At 41.7% G+C, this 22,097-nt stretch overlaps 2 protein-coding genes across 9 annotated transcripts in view; one reads left to right on the top strand and one right to left on the bottom strand.

The window, feature by feature from the left end:
* LOC140727740 (T-cell surface antigen CD2-like) overlaps positions 1-5,864 on the bottom strand; it is a 31,224-nt gene extending 25,360 nt beyond the window's left edge. Inside the window, exons 1-3 of one of the 5 annotated variants that reach the window (XM_073045450.1) lie at positions 5,710-5,864; positions 3,965-4,081; positions 1,157-1,308 (exon numbers count right to left, since the gene is read on the bottom strand). The gene's annotated coding sequence lies outside the window, so the exon portion shown is untranslated. Of the gene's footprint in view, positions 1-1,156; positions 1,837-3,964 lie in introns of those variants that run through there. The other 4 variants (XM_073045449.1, XM_073045448.1, XM_073045452.1 and 1 more) reach the window with 4 other exon arrangements.
* Positions 5,865-6,103: 239 nt separating this feature from the next.
* Positions 6,104-22,097, top strand: part of LOC140727739 (cell adhesion molecule CEACAM20-like) — a 35,838-nt gene continuing 19,844 nt past the window's right edge. For all 4 annotated transcript variants that reach the window (XM_073045445.1, XM_073045444.1, XM_073045447.1 and 1 more), the window contains exons 1-2: positions 6,104-6,240; positions 20,448-20,753. In XM_073045445.1, coding sequence (XP_072901546.1) covers positions 6,201-6,240; positions 20,448-20,753 — 346 coding nt within the window. In that variant the 5' untranslated portion in view covers positions 6,104-6,200. The remainder of the gene's footprint in view (positions 6,241-20,447; positions 20,754-22,097) is intronic.

Here is a 22,097-nt window from a genome sequence, read left to right on the forward strand (position 1 = left end):
CTGTCATCAAAGATTAGATTAAATGTGGAATTTGAGAGCCCAGCCTGGGACTATGGCTTAAGGTACAGGCAACTCTGGGAGAGTGCCACAGACATGTAAGTCGGCTTAGCTATCCAGAACCAAACTTGAAATCTTCATTTGCTAATGGCAGTAAAGTGAGAGGCAAAGACATGTCAAGGAATGTACATGGTTCAAGCATTTAAGTACAAGTACAGAGACCTCTGGCTCTAATTCTATAGGATCCCAGCAGTCCCATTTCTGGAATACTATTTAAGATCTTGTCTCCCTGGCCAAGGACTGATGTACATTCCTAGGGAGAAAGGAGTAAAAATTCACTACATTTGTAGGATGCTGGGTTTATTGCATAAAGAGAGATTAGGCTAACCAGCTCTCAATTAAAATGAAATGTGGTCTTATTGAAATGTATAAACTCCTTAAGGGACTTGACATAGTGGATGTAGAGCTGATGTTCACCCAGACTGAAAGAAGGGTGTCACAATCTCAAAAATGGATCAGTCATGCAAAAAAAAAGATGAAAGGAAATTAAATGTTTTCACTCAAGAAGCTAGAAAATGTTCAGAATTTACTGTCTAAGAAGCTAAAAGAGGATTATTCGCTCAGTGTATAAACAAAGGGTCTAATGCAGGAAAATGACATTGAGGGAGATGACCAGCTGGGATCTTATTAAATTGCATGTAGGCATGAAAGGCTGACCAGCCTACTCCAATTTTTAGTCCTTATAACTTTATGTTCATACATTGCTACAATGCCACAACTATGTTAAATGGTAATTTCAGTAAATGAAAAAGAAATGTCTTCAGTCTAGAAAAAGACAGGGAAATTCATTTTGATGAACTGTATATGAGAAAGAGGTCATTGGTAGCCCACAGGATGACTGGAATGAGCAATATAGAATAGAAATGGCCAGATTCAGAGCAACAGGTGAAAACAAGGTGCAAAATGCAATAATTTCTATAGCAGTTGCTCTCAGGTCCCTGGTGTATCTCCCCATTTCACCTTAAACCTAATATTGATTCCCTAACCCTGGGAAAAAGGCTGTGCAATCACCCAATCTGCTCAACCTTTCTCCCTAACTCAAGATTCAAGAGTGTAGAGGAGAATTAAATAAATGTTACACTGGATCCAAAAAACACACCTTTCTGCATACGTGTCCTTGATGGCAGGTAGGCTGGATCAGTGATGTATTGGACAGTTGTGACTACTTGTTGTAGATCCTTCCTGTCTGCCACAGCGCTGTTTCCATACGATGTAGTGATGCAGCATGTTTGGATTCTCTTTACTGCGCGTCTGTGGAAGTAAGTTAAGTACAGATATGCACAGTCCAGCTCTCTTCAGCCTCATCAGTAAACAGAGGCATTAATTAGTGAGCTTTCCTGATTGGTAGAATGAGTTCTGGGACCATGGCAGGTTATGCGAGATGCGCACTTCAAAAAGGTTAAGATGAGGGAACACAAACCTGTCTTCATAGAGGGATCAGAAGTGAAAAGAGTGATCAATTTCATGTTCCTGAGTGTCGGTATCTCTGAGGGTCCAACCTGGACCCAACATAGCGATGCAGCGAAAAAGGCATGGCAGCAGCTATACTTCGTTTGGGGTTTGTGGAGATCTCATATGTCACCAAAAAGACTTGCAAATTTCTACAGGTGTACCATGGGGAGCATTCTAACTGGATGCATCATGGGAGAGGGATACTGTACAGGACTGAAACCAGCTGCACAGAATTGTAAACTTAGTCAGTTCCATCATGGGCACCAGTCTCCATAATATCTTCAAGGAGCGATGCCTCAAAAAGGGGGCGTCCATCATTAAGGACCAGCACACAGGTCATGCCTTGTTCTCGTTGCTACCATCAGGAAGGAAGTAAAGAAGCAGGAAGGCACACACTCAACAATTCAGGAACAGCTTCTTCCCCTCTGCCATCCAATTTCTGAATGGACATTGAACCCATGAACACTACCTCACTACTTTTTTTTATTTCTATTTTTGCACTACTTATTTAATTTAGCTATTTAATATATTTTGTAGCCTGGGGAAAATACTTTTTCGGGTCTTAAATTCCTTTATCTGTTTCAGATGTTTTATTGCACAAAAAGAGTATCAAAATAAAAACAACAAAACAAATTTTTAAAAACACAGTTCCCGCTATTACACTCTCAGCTCAACTTCCGACCATGCTCTTGTTACACACACAGTATGGAAAAAAATAAAACAACATATACAAAACCATACCATAGTGGCAATTCAAAAAATCAATACAAATAAGGTAAGAATCCCACCAACCCGGTACACATAATTGAAAATATGGATAGACAGATATATTTCATCTTAACTAAGAGATATATTCACATTTGGCACACACGTGCTTAACTTCCAAACACCTTGAAATGAGTTCTCAGTGCAATTAAGAATATGGGATAAAGATAAAAAAACTTCTCTCCAAAATTTCTCTAGACAATACAAGCCCAGTACATATGGATAAGAGAAGCCTCGCCACCTTTACACTTGTCACAACCAGGACTAATGTCAGGATAAAACCACGACAATTTAGTTTTAGACATGTGAGCCCTATGTACAACCTTAAACGGTAAAAGACAGTGGCGAGCACATAACGAGGTTGAATTAACTGACTTAAGTATTGAATCCCAAACCACATCAGATAAAGAAATACTTAAATCGTGCTCCCAAGCAGTTCTAATTTTATCAAAGGGGACACCCCTCAAGGTCACTAATTTATCACAAATAAAAGATATTAAACCTTTGCCCAATGGATTAATACAAACAAACAGGTCCACAACATTTTTCTCGGGCATCTCAGGAAAATTAGGTAATAAAGGGTTAATGAAATGTCTAATTTGAAGGTATCTAAAGAAATGGGTATTTGGTAGATTAAACTTTGCGGATGCAGAGTTGTTGGAAAATTGCAAAACGATTATCAATGAAAAGATCTTCAAAGTGCCTAATGCCCATTCCATACCAATCATGAAATGTTGAGTCTTGCATAGAAGGTAGGAAAAGATGATTATGCAAGATAGGACTAGAGAGAGAGAGAGAGATAGAAACCATGAAGGCCATGAAGTTTTTAAAAATCTTTATCCCATGTTCTTAATTGCCACTTAGAATCTAATCCTCTGAGGCAGATATGCATTTGAGTCCGACTGAACATAGAACATTATCTTTTGTATCTCTTTTGGCTAGACGGTTAGTTCTTAGGTGGAGAAATGTTGCCCCACCCACTCATGCCCAATGGTTTAATGATATTATGTCCCGTTTGGACCTTGAAAAAAATCATTACTCACTTCTGAATTCGAACATAAAGTTTCAAAAAGTGTGGGGACCTATTCTTGAATACTTTAGTAACTCCTCTTTAGATTAAGTTTATTCTTTTTAATCCCTTACTTTCAGCTTTTTTTCTCTGTAAGTTTTATGGTTTCTTTTTGATGGAAATCACATTATAGTTTTGGTGGTAGGTATTATTATTCTTTGTTTTTATTTATATTTACAGTTTTGGGGGTCAAATGCTCCGATTTTTTTTTTACATATTGTAATGGTTGGCCTTGAGTTCTTCAGTGGGAGGGAGGGAAGGAGACTAACTTTATATGACTTTATTCTGGGTGCTCTTTCCTTATTGTTATGAATTATACATTTGATATGTTTATTTTGCACTGTATTAACCTTCACTTTGCTGTTGGGGTTTTTGTTTGTAGTTGGTTTGAAGAAATGCATAAAAAATCAATTAAAAAAAAGAAATGAGTTCTCCTCGCTCACACTACGTGAACACACTCACATTACTCTATTACGTACACATTCGGTCATGAAACAATAAAGAGAAACAAATAAACTTTTACAATATTGCCATGTAGTTGAATTACTAGAAATACTATGCTAATAGGTCGATTAAGGACTTCACAATCACGCTATTACGAACAAGTATAAACCAACTTACGTGGCTATATCAAATATTATCAACCTTTCTTCACCAAACTTAGGAAAAACATAATAATGTCGTCCATGCTAGAACTCTTCATTCTACTCCACTTGAAAAATTGCGTCACTGTTTTCTCTGAAAGGCACGGGCAGTTATTTTAGCATACTGAGGTGAATACACAAGTCAGCATCAAGTTTATTATCACCGGCATGTGACGTGAAATTTGTTAACTTAGCAGCAGCATTTCAAAGCAATACATAATATAGAAGAGTAAAAATAATAAGTATATCAATCAATCACAGTATACTTTTTTTTTACAGCATTGACTCTACCTACTAATGTTATTGGTAATATCATCCATTTATCAAGATCTTCTTGAATTTTTTTCAATAATGGCAAATAATTTAATTTATATAGATTCTTTATATAATTGTTAACTCTTATACCTAAATACTTTATACCATTTATCGGCCATCTAAATTGAGTTACTAATCGACATTGACTATAGTCTCCTCTAGTAAGGGGTAAAATTTCACTTTTATCCCAATTTATTTTATAACCTGATATTTTCCCATATTCTTCCAATCTAGAAGATAATTTACACAATGGGTTTGTTAGATAAATCAGAACATCATCAGCAAATAGGTTAATCTTATATTCCTCCTGATTAACTCTGAAACCCATAATATCTGAGTCAGTTCTAATTAATTCAGCTAATGGTTCTATCACCAATACAAATAAAGCAGGTGATAATGGACAACCTTGTCTAGTTGACCTTGTTAACTGAAACGATGTTGAAATTTGGCCATTTGTCACTACTTTAGCTTTGGGATTAGTATTTAAGGTTTTAATCCAATTTATAAAAGATACTCCTAATCCATATTTTTCCAATACCTTAAATAAAAAATCCCATTCCAATCTGTCAAATGTTTTTTCTGCATCCAAAGCAACTGCCAGGCTCATTTCCTCCCTCTTTTGTACCAGATGAATTTCATAAAAATTGCATTGGCAGTAGCCAAAAAGGCTATTGCAGTTAGTTGGAAATCGGATTCATACTTAAGTATGGATCGTTGGAAGAATGAAACTTTTAGTTGTATTCCGCTTGAAAAAATTACTTATAATTTAAGAAATAGATATGACATATTTCTGAAAATTTGGTGCCCTTATTTACAAAAGATAGGATTTAAATATATAGGTGCTCCGAAGATAAATTTATTGGTCATCTGGGGAAAGAAATAAATATATATATATTAAAGCTATTTTGAATTCCATGGAGCATGTGGGGATCTTCTGATATCCAGGCAGTCTTTCTTTCTTTCTTCTTTTTTTTCCTCTTTTTTTCCCCCTCTTTTTTTATCCATAGGGATATGTTAGGGGGGAGGGGGAAGGGTTGATATTCCATTCTACTCTTGTAACCTTTTGAAAATTCAATTTTAAAACATTTTTAAAAATCACAGTATACTTATATTGAATAGATTAAAAATCGTGCAAAAACAAATATGTATTTTTAAAGTGTGATAGTGTTCAAGAGTTCAATGTCCATTTAGAAATCAGATGGCAGAGGGGAAGAAGCTGTTCCTGAATCACTGAGTGTGTGCCTTCAGGCTTCTGTATCTCCTCCCTGATGGTAACAGTGAGAAAAGGGCATGCCCTGGGTGCTGGGGGTCCTTGATAATGGACTCTGCCTTTCTGAGATTTTGCGTGCACTTGAACAATAAGAAATTATATTCAACTGTCACCTGGTTACATATCTTTATACTTACTGTAATTCATATTTTCTATTATTATGCTGCAAAGTATTACTGTATTAGTATTACTGCTGCAAAGGCAACAAATTTCATAATATTAAAACTGATGATGAGAACTTGACAAGTTTCTATCATAATAGGTGGTAACATATTTGAAAAAGAGGAAGTTGAAATTCTAGGTGCAAAATAAATAAGTGACTACAGTATTATGATTAAAGATTAGCTGGATATTAAAATAATGCAGCAGTTGACAGGACTGAGGGCTGGTTGAGGGGAGGAGACTGGAAAGAGAAATGCTCGTATTCTCTCTTCGGACACCGGGAAGGGCGAGGTCCTTCCTGCAAGCCTACATCGGCAGGAAATAATCCTGCACCAGCCCACAGTGGCAGCTCGAGGTCCTTTCCAGACGCGTCCAGCGAAAGCTTCCGCAGGGCGCCGGTTCCTGGTAAGAGCGCGGCCTTCGCCCAGCGCCGCGGCCTCGGGCTTTCGGCCTCAGCGGTCAGACAATGTCGAAGGTTGTGATCGCCATCCTCCTTCTCTGCGAGGGTAAGTCAGGAACGCTCAAGGCGGGGGAACAGCTGAAGTTCAGGGTCGGTGGCGCACTAGCGCCGGGCCAGCCAGCCATACACGAGGAGCGCGGGTCGCAATGCTGGGAGGCAGGCGGAGAGCAGCGGCTGTAAAAGGCCAGGCGGGAGAGGGTAGGCGGCAGTGGCACAGGGCAGTAGCTGGGAGTGAACGGGTAGAAGGGGCGGTGGTCGGATGGAGGACAGGCAGCTTGTGGTTGGGAGAGGCTGGGAGTGGGACGGGGGGAAGGGAGTAGTGCAGCGGGAGGTAACGGCCGGGTGCGGGAGGTAGCGGCCGGGTGCGGGAGGTAGCGGCCGGGAGCGGGCACGGGGCCGGTGGTAGCGGCCGGGAGTAGGACAGCAGGGTGAGAGAGGACTGTGGCGAGGAATGGGCAGCCAGTGACAAAGTGCAGTGATCAGTAGTGGGCAGGTGGGAGAGTGTGGTGGTGAGAAGGGCTGGGCAGATGGGCAGATTGGCAGATGAGAGGAGTGGGACAGATAGGAAGACATGAGAGTGACGAGACAGGGAGAAGATACAACAGGGTTTTTGAAGAGATCTTTAGACAGGTACATGGAGCTTAGAAAAATAGAGGGCTACGTGCTAGTTTCCAGATTAGGTTATATGGTTGGCACAACATTGTGGGCTGAAGGGCCTGTAATGTAATAAGCAGCAGGGTTAGTGGGGAAGAGGGTGTCTTTATGGAGCTGACGGTCCAAACGCCTGCCTGTCTGTGTCATCATCTTTAAGAATGGCAGGTGATGTTGGTGAAGAGGGCACATGTTTGCTATGGTGTGGAATTGTTGCAAAGTGGGCAGGAAAAGAGAAATGAAATTCGCAAGTGGGATGAAATGTTCCTTCCAAATAAAATCAGCAATTTACTTCTTCCTGTTAATGTACTGCATTGTCTTCATGATGCATTTTATTCTGTATTGGGAAAACCAAAGGGAGATTGGGTGACTACTTCACAGAACACCTTTGTTCAGTCCACAAGGCGATTCTGAGCTCCCACTCTTTTCAAAGTAAATTTATTCTCAAAGTATATTTATGTCACCATATACAACCCTGAGATTCATTTTCGTGTCGACAATCACAGTAAATACAAGAAACACAATAGAAGACTGCTGCCAACAGGACAGACAACAAACTGTACAAATACAAAAAAGAAAAGGAAAAAATAAAGTGCTAATTGTCAATGGCATGAGATGAAGAATCCTTGAAAGTGAGTAGGTTGTGGGAACAATTTATCTGATGAGTTGAGTGAAGTTATCCCCTCTGGTTCAAGAGCCTGATGGTTGAGAGGTATTAATTGTTCCTGAGCCTGGTAGGGAGGGTCCAGAGGGTCCTGTATCTCCCTCCTGATGGCAGCAGTGGGAAGAGAGCATGGCCTGAATGGTGGGGTCCTTGATGGATGCTGTTTTCTTGAGATAGTGCTCCATATATATGTGCTCAATGGTCGGATGGTATTACACCTGGTAAAATGGCCCACTACTTTTTGTAGGCTTTTCCACATTGGTGTTTCAGTATCAGGCCATGATGCAACCAGTCAATATCCACCACACATCTATAGAAGTCTGTCAAAGTTCTAGATACCATGCCAAATCTTCATAAACTTCCAAGAGAGCAGAGGTGCTGCTGTGCTTTCTTCGTAATGGCACTTCATGTACTTGATCCAGGATAGATCCTCTGAAATGATAACACCAAGGAATTTAAAGTTGCACTCCCTCTCCACCTTTGATTCTCCCAATGATGACTGGCTCATGGACCTCCAGTTTCCTCATCCTGAAGTCAATAATCATCTTGGTCTTGCTGGCATTGAGTGGGATGTTGTTGTGGCACTACTCAGCCAGATGTTCAATCTCCCTCCTATATTGCTGATTCATCACCACCTTTTGATTCGACTGGTGACCGTGATGTCATCAGCAAGCTTAAATATGACATTGGAGCTGTGCTTTGCCTCAGTCATAAGTGTAAAGTAGGGGGCTAAGCACACAGCCTTGTGGTGCACCTGTGCAGAGGGAGATTGTGGAGGAAATGTTGTGAGGAAATTGAGGATCCAGTTGCGCAAGGTGGTATTGAGATCCAGGACTAGAAGCTTATTGATTAGTTTTTTAGGGGATGATAGATTTTAATGCTGAAGTGCAGGCAATGAAGAACATCCTGATGTATGAAAACACAAAAATACAACTGCAGATGCTGTGGATCAAAGAATACGTACACAATGCTGGAAGAACTCAACAGGTCAGACAGCATCCGTGAGAAAAGAGTAGCCAACGTTTCGGGCCGAGACCCTTCATCAGGAATGGGGCCCATGCCTCTTCACTGTCCACGTGTTCCAGAGTCCAGTGAAGAGCCAATGAAATGGCATCTGCTTTTGACCTGTTGTGACTGGACAGTGGATCCAAGTCATTTCTCAGGCAAAGGCACTTACTGTTGTTATTTCTCAATCCCACCCCAACCTTTCTGAATTCAGCCTCCAACATTGCTCCAAAGCTGGAGGAACAGCATGAAGTAATGGTTACATTACACCCCTTGGACTTGATATTTTTAAACTGAGTATTTCAAATTATCACTTAAATTTGATCCTTGTCTCGTCTGCTAATATGGCTGTACCGCGACCTGAAATACACACTTTATTTCACATCCCACTTTCCTCTAAACTTGACTATTCCAGTGAGTCATTGTCTACTTCCTTTTCTGATTCAGGGCACTCAGACCTCTTGCCTGCGTCATAATTTACAATGCTGTTTACCCTGTTTACCAATATTTACAATATTGTTCCTTTGGTTGTTTACCCTGTTCAGGAATATCTGGATTTTAAAGTCATTTAGTGGCCATGCATCTTGCTATCTACAGCCTACCCAATAAACCTGCAAGGTACCATTCTGGTCTTGTATTTATTGCTCAATTTAATTGCTCTGTCACAATTGAATTGACTGTATTTCTTACATCCTTCACATATGAGGTGTAAAAATCTTTATGTTACGTCTCTGTCTGAATGTGCAATCATAGTAATTTATAATAAATAGAATAGTCAACGTAACATAGAAATACACTCAAATCAGCATGAGTTAACCAGTCTGGTGGTCTAGTGGAAGAAGCTGTCCCGGAGCCTGTTTGTCCTGGCTTTTGTGCTGTGGTACCGTTTCCCAGATTGTGATTGGGGTGACTCGGGTCCCCAATGATCCTTCGGGCCCCTTTTACACACCTGTCTTTGTAAATGTCGAATCGTGGGAAGTTCGCAAGTACAGCTGCACTGGGCTGTCTGCACCACTCTCTGCAGAATCCTGCGATTAAGGCAGACATCCCACCCTACAAAAATTCATTTCAGGGAGGTAGCACCCCTGCCCTCTGCAACCCCATATCCCCACACCCCAACCCGTCGACCTCCAAGGCTGTATGTAAAATATGTACTTATATTATCATGGAGTCTTTTTTATTCTATTTCAACTTCAAGCAAGTCTACAAGGAGTTTGGCCTCATCACGTAGGACATCAATAGAGTAGCTCCTTCGTAGCTCGCCAGCTAGTTTAAATAACGTTAGCTATGCTAATGAATGAATGACACCTGTTAAACTCACCTCAACATGTCTTTTACAGTCATTTAACCCACCATGGGCAATAGAAAAGTCACTTTTGCAAACAGTGCAGCAAGAACACTGTCATTATTTTTGAGGTCGACTAAAGCCCGCCCACAGAGAAAACTGATTGGTCTCTCTTCATGCTAAGTAGACCTATCAGGATGCTCCCTCTCACCTTCTCACCCTCTTACCCTCTTAAGTCTATTTCTGGGATATTGTATATAATTTGCAGTCGTCAGGGAGCCACTATCAATATGTGGGAGACTCCCAGAACTTCCCAGAGAGGTGGGATGTCTGTTAAGGGAGGTACAGTTCCAATACCAGGCAGTGATGCAGCCAGTCAGGATGCTCTCAATTGTGCCCCTGTGCCAAATCCAATTCTTAGGATTTGGCGGCCTATATTAAACTTCCTCAACCGTTTGAAGTAAAAGAGGCCCTGTTGTGCCTTTTTCACCATATAGCTGGTGTGTACAGACTACGTGAGGTCCTTGGTGATGTGGATGCCGAGGAACTTAAAGTTGTTTACTCTCTCAACCCCAGGTCAATTGATATCAATAGGGGTTACCCTGTCTCCATTCCTCTGTAATCCACAACAAGCTCCTTTGTTTTTGTGACATTGAAGGAGAGGTTGTTTTCTTGTCACCACTGTGTCAGAGAGATGACTTCTTCCCTTAGGCCCCCTCATTATTGTTTGATATTAGGCCAATCAACGTAGTGTTGTTGGCAAATTTAATTAGCAAATTGGAGCTGTGGTTGGCAACAAAGTCATGGGTTATACAGGGAGTAAAGGAAGGGACTTAGTACACAGCTCTGATGGGCTCCTGTGTTGAGAGTCAGAGGGGCAGAGGTGAGGAAACACACTCTTACCACCTGCCTGCAATCTGACAGGAAGTCCGGGATCCAGATGCACAAGGCAGGGTCAAGGCCGAGGTCTCTGAGCTTCTTGTGGATTTATGATTTTGAATGCTGAACTGTAGTCCATTCTCACATAAGCATCCTTCTTCTCCAGATGTGTAAGGACGGTAGGTAGAGCAGTGGCTATTGTGTCGTCTGTCAGTCAGTTGTGTCGGGAAGTGGATTGTAGGGGTTCCAGTTTGGGTGGTGGCAAGCTGTAGATGTAATCCTTAACTAGCCTCTCAAAACATTTCCTTATTATTGAGGTGAGTGCAACAGGACGCCAGTCGTTCAGGCATATTACCTTGGTCTTTTTTGGTACAGGGACAATGGTGGATGTTGTGAAGCGGGAGGGAGAGGGAGAGATTAAAAATGTCAGCAAACACCTGCCAGTTGTGCTGTGCACATCCCGAGTACTCGCCCTGGGATGCGTTGCGGTCCTGTAGCCTTACGACTGTCCACTTGTTGGATATATCCGCGTTCCTAACCAGGTTGCAGGTTGTAGCGGTGGCTTTCCTCGGAAGCGTAAAGTGATTGAGCTCATCTGGGAGAGAGGCCACGATCTTGGTGACACCGTTATGTTTGGCTGTGAAATCTGCAACAATATGCAACCCTCGCCACAAGTCACGTGTGCTACTCGTTGTGAATTTTGGCTCCATCTTGTCCCTGTATGTTGTTTCACAGCCGTGATAGCTTTGTGCAGATCGTAGCTGCTTTTTCTGAGCTCCTGCTGATTGCCGACTGCATAAGCTCTGTGTCGCGTGGTCAATGCTGCTCGCACAGAACTATTGTTTCTGGTTCAGGAAGACCCTGACCGACTTCTGGGGGGCAACGTCGTCGATGCACTTCCAGGTGAAGCACGTGACTCCATCAGTGAACTCGGAGACATCCTCATCATGGAAGACATTCCAGTCGACATCATCGAAGCAGTCCCGCAGCATGGAGGCCGATTGATTGGACCAACAGTGGACGGTTTGATCTATGGCTGCCTTTTGTTTCAGCTTCTGCCTGTACGTCAGCAAAAGCAGGATCGAAGAGTGATCTGATTTTCCAAAAGCTGGGCGAAGGGGATCTTTGTAAGTGTTGCGGAAGGGAGTGTAACAGTGGTCGAGTGTCTTATCTCCACGAGTGCTCACCTGGATGTGCTGACAAAACTTCGGAGAGACTTTCGTCAGCGACGCTCGATTAAAGTCACCGGCGACGATGAAGGCAGCCTCCGGGTGTGCAGTCTCCAGCGTGGTGATGGTTCCTTGAGAGCCAGGTCAGTATCAGCCTACGGCGGAACGTGTGATGATAACAGCCGTGAACTCCCGGGGCTGCCCGTAGGGTCCGCACAGCAGCACCAGGAATTCCAGGCCTGGGGAACAAAAGGATTTGAGGGCATGCTCATTCTGGGAGTTGCACTAAGCATTGCTGTCCATGAAGCATACCCCTCCTCCTTTGCTCTTCCCAGAGAGGTGTTTTATGATAGTGTTTTATGGAAAGAGAAATAGAGTTAATATTTCAAATAAAAGGCCATTTGTCAGAATCAGTGAGTGGAAAAGCAAATTGGTATTATGTTATTGAGGGGGTAAAAAGTGAACAAAACAAAAGAATATCTCTGGGATGGGGCTGGAGTTTACAGAACAGGCTGGTTAATTGTTAGTGAGGGCCGTTGGAAGTGAGAAAGCAAACAGGAGTTAACCTGTGAATTGCAGGTCCGAGTTGTTGCTAAACCTGAAACCAAAAAGAAATACCCAGCAGATGAGATAGTATCTCTGGGGAGAGGAAAATAGGCTTCAGTGATATCACAAATAATGGTAGAGCAGAATTAGACAGCTTTCATACAGACATGCAAAACACATTACCTGAGAGAGTTGAAAGAAGAACCTCCATTTCCGTCTGGCAATACACACAAAATGCTGGTGGAACGCAGCAGGCCAGGCAGCATCTATAGGGAGAAGCACTGTCGATGTTTCGGGCCGAGACCTTTCATCAGGACCACTTCTGCCTGGTCATATCTGTCCCTCCTTCACCCTCTCACCAACCTAAAACTAACTTCTCTTCTTGTGTTTCTAGATCTGAGGAAGGGTGTTTTATCTGAAACAATGACAATATTTTTCCCTTTCACTGATGTACCCTGACATAATGTTTTCAGCAATTTCTAGTTTTTTTTCAAATTTCAAGCCAACTTAGTTCTGCTTTGATTTTCGATTGATTGCCTTGCCTTGTGTCAAGAGCTTCCTTTTTAGCCTTTTCTGCCTCAGATTGAACTGCCGGCTCAGAACTTGGCTGAAGTTTTTATTTGTTTTCTGTGATAATATGTGTGATGTTTGGGATAGTTTTGCTGTGTAAAAATAGAATGTAAATAGGTGAACAACACACACAAAATGCTGGTGGAACACAGCAGGCAAGGCAGCATCTATAAGGAGAAACGCTGTTGACGTTTCAGGCCGAGACCCTTCGTCAGGATATGTAAATAGGTGATGTTGCCATTGCTTTATTTTACATCTTACTATGCTGCACATCATCTTACATAGCTCATCTATTGCTGGTATTGTAATATCACATAACAATAGACTATGAATAGTCACAGAGCTACATGAAACCAGCACCTTCAGCCCTACTCATCCATGCCAATCAAGTTGTCTTCCTCACCTGGTCACATTTGCCTTTGTTTGGCCCATATCCTTTGAACCATTTTTATCCATGTACCTGTCTAAATATCTTTTAAATATTGTATTTTTACCTGTTGCTAAAGCTTTCTCTAGCAGCTTGGACCATATACTCATTATGCTCTGTGTAGGGAAAAAGTTAATCCTCAAAAGTCCTTTAAAAAATCTTCCACCAGTCACCTTAAACCTGTGTCTGCTCATTTTCAACTGGACAAATGACTGACCATTCTCCTCATCTTTGCCCCTTGTGATCTTGTGTAAGGTCACCTCCCATGTCCCATGGTAAAAGGTTCCATACTGTCAATATAACCCAATCCTTCCAATTCTGGTAACAGCCCCCCGAATCTTTCCTGCCCCCGTTCCAGCTTAATGCCGGGTGACCATGCTCACGTTCTGTCCCGGCTCCTGTAGACAGTGCCCTGACTGATGACGTCATCACCCTGTTTACCTGTGTCTCCACTTTCTGTACAAAACTGAAATATAGTAGAAGTAGAATTTTCATCGTAACTGTAGAATTCTGTCTTACATGGAACTTCTGTTTATTCTCTTGATCCTATGTTGGTTTCTATCATAGACACAGCTTTGTTAGTCTTTTTTTTCCTGTATATTCCAGCTATCCTGTGATATTTTTACATTATACTAATGTAGCCAGTGAAGGGAATGTTTAACTTATCAATCAACGGTGAACACTGACAAACAATCCTCTTTTGCAACTTGCGAGAAGTTTTATTATAGATTGGATTGAGTTTAAGAGCCCAGAGGTAATGTTGCAGGTATATAGGACCCGGGTCAGACCCCACTTGGAGTACTGTGCTCAGTTCTGGTCGCCTCACTATAGGAAGGACGTGGAAACCATAGAAAGAATGCAGAGGAGATATAAAAGGATGTTACCTGGATTGGGGAGCATGCCTTATGAGAATAGGTTGAGTGAACTCGGCCTTTTCTCCTTGGAGTGACGGAGGATGCGAGGTGACCTGATAGAGGTGTACAAGATAATGAGAGGCATTGATCGTGTGGATGGTCAGAGGCTTTTCCCCACGGCTGAAATGACCAGCATGAGAGGGCATAGTTTTAAGGGGCTTGGAAGAAGGTACAGAGATGTTAGGGGTATGTTTTTCATGCAGAGAGTGTTGAGTGCGTGGAATGGGCTGCCGGCAGCGGTAGTGGGAATGGAAACGATAGGGTCTTTAAAGAGACTCCTGGATGGGTACATGGAGCTTAGAAAAATAGAGGGCTATGGGTAAAGCCTAGGTAGTTCTAAGGTAGGGACATGTTCGGCACAGCTTAGTGGGCCAAAGGGCCTGTATTGTGCTGTAGGTTTTCTGTGTTTCTATGTATTAAACTACAAGTAACAATAGTATGTGACTCATGCTTTAATTTAGGTCAGAAAACTTAAATGGTAACTGTGGTGATATCACGTGTCACGTGTAAGGACTTGATTGGACAGAGTTCAGAGCTTGTGCAGAAATGATCGGAACTTCGAGAAGCATGGCACTGTAGGACACGTGTAGTTGTTGCTGTTGTAAATAAAAGTTCTGGTTCTATTCTTCCAGAATATGCTTTGTTATTAGAAACCCACGGTACATATAAGGAACACAACAGTAACTTCTTTCTCTAAGCACTAAATATTTCTGTCTCCATCATTTCAGGAGTTGTGACATTCTGAGTAAACTTTTCAATGCTGTTCTCAAGCAAGTAAAAGTCCACTTGTTCTGTTATCCTTTTCCTTTACTCATAACTGCACAATTTTGTTTTCAGATGTTAATCCATTTCTATTTTGAGATTATGCATTTCAGTGAGACCTTTTGGCCCATTTGAGTCATGCCTGCTTTCAGCATAACTATCCGAGTCCCATTCTCCATCTTTTTTTGCATAACTCTTAACATTTCTTTTCTCAACTCCATTGCCTTTTTAAAGATACTGATTCTGTTTCTTCCTCTGATGCAGAAAATTCTAGATCTTAACTATACTTTTCTCCATTTTGTTCCTCCTCTCTGTTCCTGTGTAACATTTAGAACTATATCATTCAGTCCATATCCTCTTTTATTTTTTTTGGTGAGCCTTAGTTTTACCCTTTCACCTTAAACCAATGCCCACTGGTTTTAGACTCCCCTATATTTGGGGGGGTGGGGGGGGGAGACTAGATCACATTATTGCTTTCCTTCCAGTGTCAAATTACTTCTTGATCCAGTTATTCTTGATAAGAAATTGCCAGCCATTTCCCGGTGACATTCTTTTTTCTGAAAGCCATTGGGTCCTGCAAGTCTTATTTCCAACAACTTTTAAAGTGTTCTTTCAGCTTCCTGACCGAGACTAACTGAATGTGTTCCTGCAGCCCCTCCAGTTCTTTCCTTGTCTGTGATTGACTCTGCGCTACCACACAGCTTCCATCTCATTTTCTGCATTCTCTTAATCTGAATTCCTTCTCAGTGTAACTCATCATCAGACTACGAGACCTGAATGCTGAGTTTTACTTCATGGGGTGGATGCAATTCAGTGTTGTCGTCAGCCACTTGTAATCTAAGCCTTCCATCAATGCTGTCCTCACCTGCATCTCCTGCTAATCTGCCCTCAACCCAAGCCCCAACTACCATAACAGGGATAGAAATTCCCCTTGATCTTGCGTACTACCTCCCACCGAGCCTCTGTATCCAGCACTTCATTCTCCTATCTACTGCCATCCACAATGTGATCCTACCACTAAACACATCTTTTCCTCTTCCCCCACCCCACTCTCTACTTTCTGCAGGAACAACTCTCTATGTGATTCCGTTGTCCACTCATCCCTTCCCTCCAATCTCCCTCCTGGCACTTATCCCTACAAGCCTGACAAATGCTACACCTAGCCCTACACCTCCTCCCTCACCACCAATCAGGGTCCCAAACAGTCTTTCCAGGTGAGGCAACACTTCATCTATGAATCTGTAAGGTCATCTATTATATCCTTTGCTCCAGTGTGGCCTCCTCTACACTGGTGAGACCCAACGTTGACTAGGTGACTGCTTCATTGAGCACCTTCACTCCGTCTGCCACCATCTCCAGTTAGCCTCACATTTTAGATCGACTTCTCATTCCCATTGTGACATGCCTATCAATAACCTCCTTTACTGCCACAGTGAGGCCATACTCCTTTCGGAGGAGCAATGCCTCATTCTATCTGGGTAACTTACAATCTGGTAGCATAAACATTGATTTCTCTAACTTCTCCCCCTGCCCCTTCTCTCCTTTTCCATTTCTCATTCTGGTTCTCACTCTCACCACCTCACCTCACCTGCTCACCTCCTCCCTCTGGAGCCACTCCTCCTCACCATTCTTCCATGGTCCGCTGTTGTCCTCCTTCAGCTCCTTATGTCTTCCACCGATCACGTCCCAGCTTCATACTTCGTACCCCCTCACTTGTTCATCCAATTTCCCCCTCACCTTGTTTCACCTTTCACCTGGCAGCTTGTATTCTTCCGCCTCCCCCACCACCTTCTTCCCCTTTTCAGTTGTGATGAAGGGTCTCAGCCTGACGCATCAACTGTTCATTCCCCTCCATAGATGCTGCCTGACTTGCTGAGTTTCTCCAGCATTGTGTGTGTGTGTGTGTGTGTGTGTGTGTGTGTGTGTGTGTGTGTGTGTGTGTGTGTGTGTGTGTGTGTGTGTGTGTGTGTGTGTGTGTGTGTGTGTTGTTCAATGTTTCTAATATTTGCAGAATCTCGTGTTTATAATCTGATACATTTTATCTAAAAGATCACCGACATTAATCTTTCATAGGAAGCCCACCCAGTCATCTCATCTTTCATTGATTTCTTCTCCAAGATTCTTGAACATATTCTATCCCAGATATCCTATTCATCAATACCCGGTGTAACTGGTTTTACTATGTGTTAACCTTCTTTGATCTGCTCAACTTCATGTGAATATAATCGATTATTCTGACCTCTCCCCTGCCTGTCCTCTGGTTTACTATGTTGGGCCTAGATGAAGAGAATTTTCCTCCAATTAAACATTAGGAAGACTTTGAAAAGTCTGATGTTATTAAGTGGAAGAGTAGGAACCAGAATCGGGCTTAATATCACCGGCATATCTCGTGAAATTTGTTAACTTTGCAGCAGCAGTACAATGCAATACATGATAAATACAGAAAAAAATCTGAATTGCAGTAATTATATATCTATGTATATTAATTCAATAGTTAAAATAGTGCAAAAACAGGTTTGTGTCAGTGAGTGGTGGTGAGGGAATCTTTGAAGAGTTAACTATGATCTTAAAGAAAGGACTAAAATTGGGGCTTGCAGCAAGCCCTGAACGTGTTTGTACCGCTAAATCATCGTGAGCTTTTAGGAATGTACTTGGCATAAACAAAGTAATTAGCAGTGTAGAGGTTTGAGGGTTATTATTCATATGTCATTTAAATCTGTTGGCATGGGAAAGCAAAGCTTTCTTTAAGTGTGTCATTTCTTTATTATTTTAGAGATACAGCACGGTAACAGGTCCTTTGGCTCAAAAAGCCCACGCTGCCCAATTACACCCATGTGACTAATTATCTTTGTAACCTGTCTGTATGTCTTTGGAATGCGGGGGGAAACCGGGGCACTCTGAGGAGGCCTACGTGGTCACAGGAAGAACGTACTTCCCTTTAGGTAGTGCTGGGAATTGAATCTGGCTCTCTGGTTCTGTAATACCGTTGTGCTCACCACTGTTGGAGACTTGGTGCAGATTGCGATTTTCTGATGCTGCATATACGGCAAGATGGGAACAAAATAAAGGATTTAACAATATTTTGATGCCTTTTTTCAATGCACTGTACTTTAATATTAGTTGTACTGATTTGCATAAAATTTGAATTTGGTGAGACTTTATAAGTAAGAAATCAATTGTATGTCGACCAATAAGAATTTCTGTTCCAGACCCATTCTTTCTGAGATAAACGAGACAAATAAAATTGACATATTTCAAAACATTCAGTACTATTACTCCTTTTCAATCATTGTAAATAGATTTGGGTTCATAAAAATGCTTTAACCAACTCTTGTATTCTGAAAAGTGTTTGCTGTGTACTTTTGGGTTTTGTAATTCATAATGCCTCTGTTCTGCACACATCCATTTTTGTTGATCTAATATCCTCAAAAAATTGTATAGATGGTATTTAAGAACAGTTCGATTTGGTAAAAGAAAAGAATGTAATTATTTTTGAATTAAAAATTGAGTTACTTGTAATATGGACTTAGTCATGCACCACAAACAGAAACCCATCTCGCACTCCTGATTGCAACTTACCTTGAAGTAAAACTAATCAATTGTAGCAGTCGGGGATACTGTTTCCCATGCTTGTTGTCCTGATACATTTGCTGTTTTAATCACTGATATGTTTTTGAATGCTGCACATTTCTCCCTTTGCTTGGTTCTGTTCTCCAGCAACTCCTCATTCCAGCTATATTGAATATTGATGAAATGTAGGAGGTAATCTACAAACAACATTTCTTGGAATTCACAGAATCTATCATAACAAAACCTAACTGCAAATCTCTCAGGCCTGCCAACTGCCCAGTTATAATGTAAAAGTGTCCATGAAGTACAGAAAATAAACAGTTTTCAGCAAGCAAGCAGGAATATGAATCATTTGGAAACCATCCTGTGACTGTATAGGAAATTAGTGCAACTGCATTGCTGTACTGTATGTGTTGTTGTCTCTGTATCTAAGGAAATGTGTTACTACGGAAGGTTCACAAGATTGATTCTTTGGGTGAATATGTTGCCCTCTGATAAGTGTGTGAGTAAAATTAGCCTATACTCACTGGAGTTTTTTAGAATTGGAAAATATCTTATTATGATATACAAGGTTCAGAAAGAGTAATTGGAATGTATGTTATAAATGTTGCATACTGTTTTGTTCTGAATGGACTCAACTTGAAAATATGGCCACTAATATTTAACCTTTTCACCCTGGAGGAAAAAGGCTCTGACTTTTTCCTTCTCTATGCTTCTTATAATTGTATATACTTCCATGGCTTCTGGTTAAGATGGTTCTACTAACTGAACGAGTGCGACAGCTTCTGGGAGAAGAAATCCGATTTTAAAGCATAATTAAAAGTACCTTTTCTGTGGTAAATTACGTTAAATTATAGCCACAAACAGTGAAGGGGTGAGCAATTGCGAGGTGAGTTCGGAGGATGAGCCAAGATGGTTTGCTGCAGAATCATTGCAGTTGGAGTTCAGCTGACCTGGGAGCGAGGTTAGATTGTTCTGGGTTCTAAAAGAAGTTGTTGAGGCCCGGGCAGAGAGGTTCCGATGCACAATCAACTGGCCCAGGAGCAAGGTTGGATTACTCTGGGCACCAAGCTGATTTGAAGGGCTTGAGAGTGGCTTCGGGCTGGGAAGCAGAATCTGTGCCCAGAGTGAGTCACTGGGCCGCGTGGGCTAGGCCCGATGCCCGTGTCCTAGTGCGAGGTATAATCCACTGTTTAGACAATATAAACACTGGCCCGGATCGGAGACGAGCAGTTGTCACCCTCTCTCTATGATGTCTATTGCACTCCAGGTCTTTTGCTGTACTGTTGTTGGGTCAATTTGAATGAATTGAGAGAGACTGAATTGAGAGAACCAGAGAGACTGAAAAGACAGGATGTCAGTCGGGATGAGAGCTGATTTTTGCTTGTTCTGCACAAGGCCATCTCCAAGGCGCTGAGGCTATGAAGACTGCCCCAGCTGTGCTCTGTGCCCGCTAATGTGATCAACTGATAAGCGAGGCTGTGGGCCTACTCCAGCCTGCTCTGGGGTTCAGATCAGAGTAGTCAATTTTGGTCCGGAATGCTGTTGTTCGCTTTAATTGTTTGCATAATTTGCATTTTTTTCTTTCTCTTGTGCATCGAGTGTTGGTTTTTTATTTAATTTTTTTTTAAATTTTTCTTTTAATTGGGTCCTTTCAGGTGTCTGCCTTGTGGCTATCAGTGGGCAAGCAAATCTCAAGGACATCCAGGGCCAAGCTGCAAAAATATCTTTAGTTTTCAGGGAATTGTTGCTTTAGTGCTTATTCTGCAGATTTATCATATTTAGTAAGTCTTCTCTTTTTTATTCTCCAGTTTCCGTGTGCAAGTCTTCAGACGATGCAGCATTTTATGGATTGGAGGGAAGTAATATATCTATTCCTATCACAAGACCTTCAGGTATAGAGGAACTTATGTGCACGCTTAAAGGCAACAAGATTCTTGAATGGGAAAACAGTGTAGGCGTATCTTATTTTGGAAGATTTATTGGAAGAACTAACCTAACGACGGATACCATGGAGATCCAGAATTTACGACAGGCTGATTCAGGGACTTACAAATGTTCTTTCATATATCCAAATGGTTTAAGTAATCAAACAAGTTTCTCACTCATTGTAACTGGTGAGTAATGTGTGTTGTTTCAGTATATTATTGCATTCTAATTAAATTTATTTAAGATGAGATGTTCTCACAATAATGTCATTCATCCATGCAATGTGGACAAGCTGATTGCCTTTGAGAGTGAGTCTTTATGATGAAGATGATCCTGCAGTGCTGTCGAGTACAGAGTTCTAAGACTTTGATCTTCCAATGATGAAGGAAGAATGATATATTTCCTCGTTAGAATGATGTGTCATTTGAAGAACTTGGAACTTTGTCTTCTCATGCCCCTACTGCTTTTATCATTCTAGCTGCTGGAGATAACAGCTACGTATGACAGGTCCTAGGCACATCATAGGCAGTGAAAATTGTTGGTCGAGTGGATGAGAGCCTGTCACAGCAAACACAGTATCATGTAGATGAGAGACCTGATGCTGAATTCTGGACCAAAAAGCAAACTGCTGGAGAAACTCAAAGGGTTAGACAGCATCTTTGGAGGAAAATGGACATTCGACATTTCGGATCAAGACCTTCAATCACGACCGAAAGAGTACGGGGAGTTAATGAGTATCGAGAGGCAAGGCAATTGGGCAGAAATTTGGCAAGCAATAGGTGGATTCAGGTGAGGGGTGATGGACAGATGGAGGAGGGAAGAGTTGAAATCACGACAGAGGCTAGGAAGTGGTAGGTGGAAGCAAGAGAAAGCTAGATGATGGAATCTGATAGGAGAGGGAGGTGGAGCAAAAACCTGTGGGGGAAACCCTCAAGTTTCTATGGAGTTTAATGTGTGGAAGTGTGAGGCCATGCACTCTGGTAAGAAAAATCAAATGGTGTATTATTATCAACATAGAGAGACAATGCAAATGAGTGAGGTTCAGAGATACCTAGGTATGAACCACAAAGTTAGCAGATATATTCAACAAGTAGTCAAGAGGACAAATGGCATTTTGGTCTTTTATTGCAAAGAGGATAAAATTTAAGAAGAGTTAACACTTGTATTTCTACAGGGTGATTGAATCTTCATCTGAATTACTATGCAGAGTTTTGCTCCCCTTAGTTTAAGGAAGCAGATACAGTGGCACTGGAGCCAGTCCAGTGGAGATTCACTCGGCTAATTCTTGGCATGAAGGGGTTGATCTATCAAGAGAGACTAGATGGTTTAGATTTGTATTCATTGGTCTTTGGAAGAATGAAGTGTGACCTAATGCAAACATACAACACCTTAAGTGGGTTTGGCAGGGCAGATCTTGAGATATTTCCACAAGAGGGAAAGTCACAAACAAGGGAGCTTTAGTTACAAAATAAAGACCTAAATCATTTAAAACTAAGTTAATCTCTGAAACTCTCTGACCTCAAGGGTGATGA

This window comes from Hemitrygon akajei, chromosome 5 (assembly GCF_048418815.1).
Source record: "Hemitrygon akajei chromosome 5, sHemAka1.3, whole genome shotgun sequence".
Classification (NCBI taxonomy): domain Eukaryota; kingdom Metazoa; phylum Chordata; class Chondrichthyes; order Myliobatiformes; family Dasyatidae; genus Hemitrygon; species Hemitrygon akajei.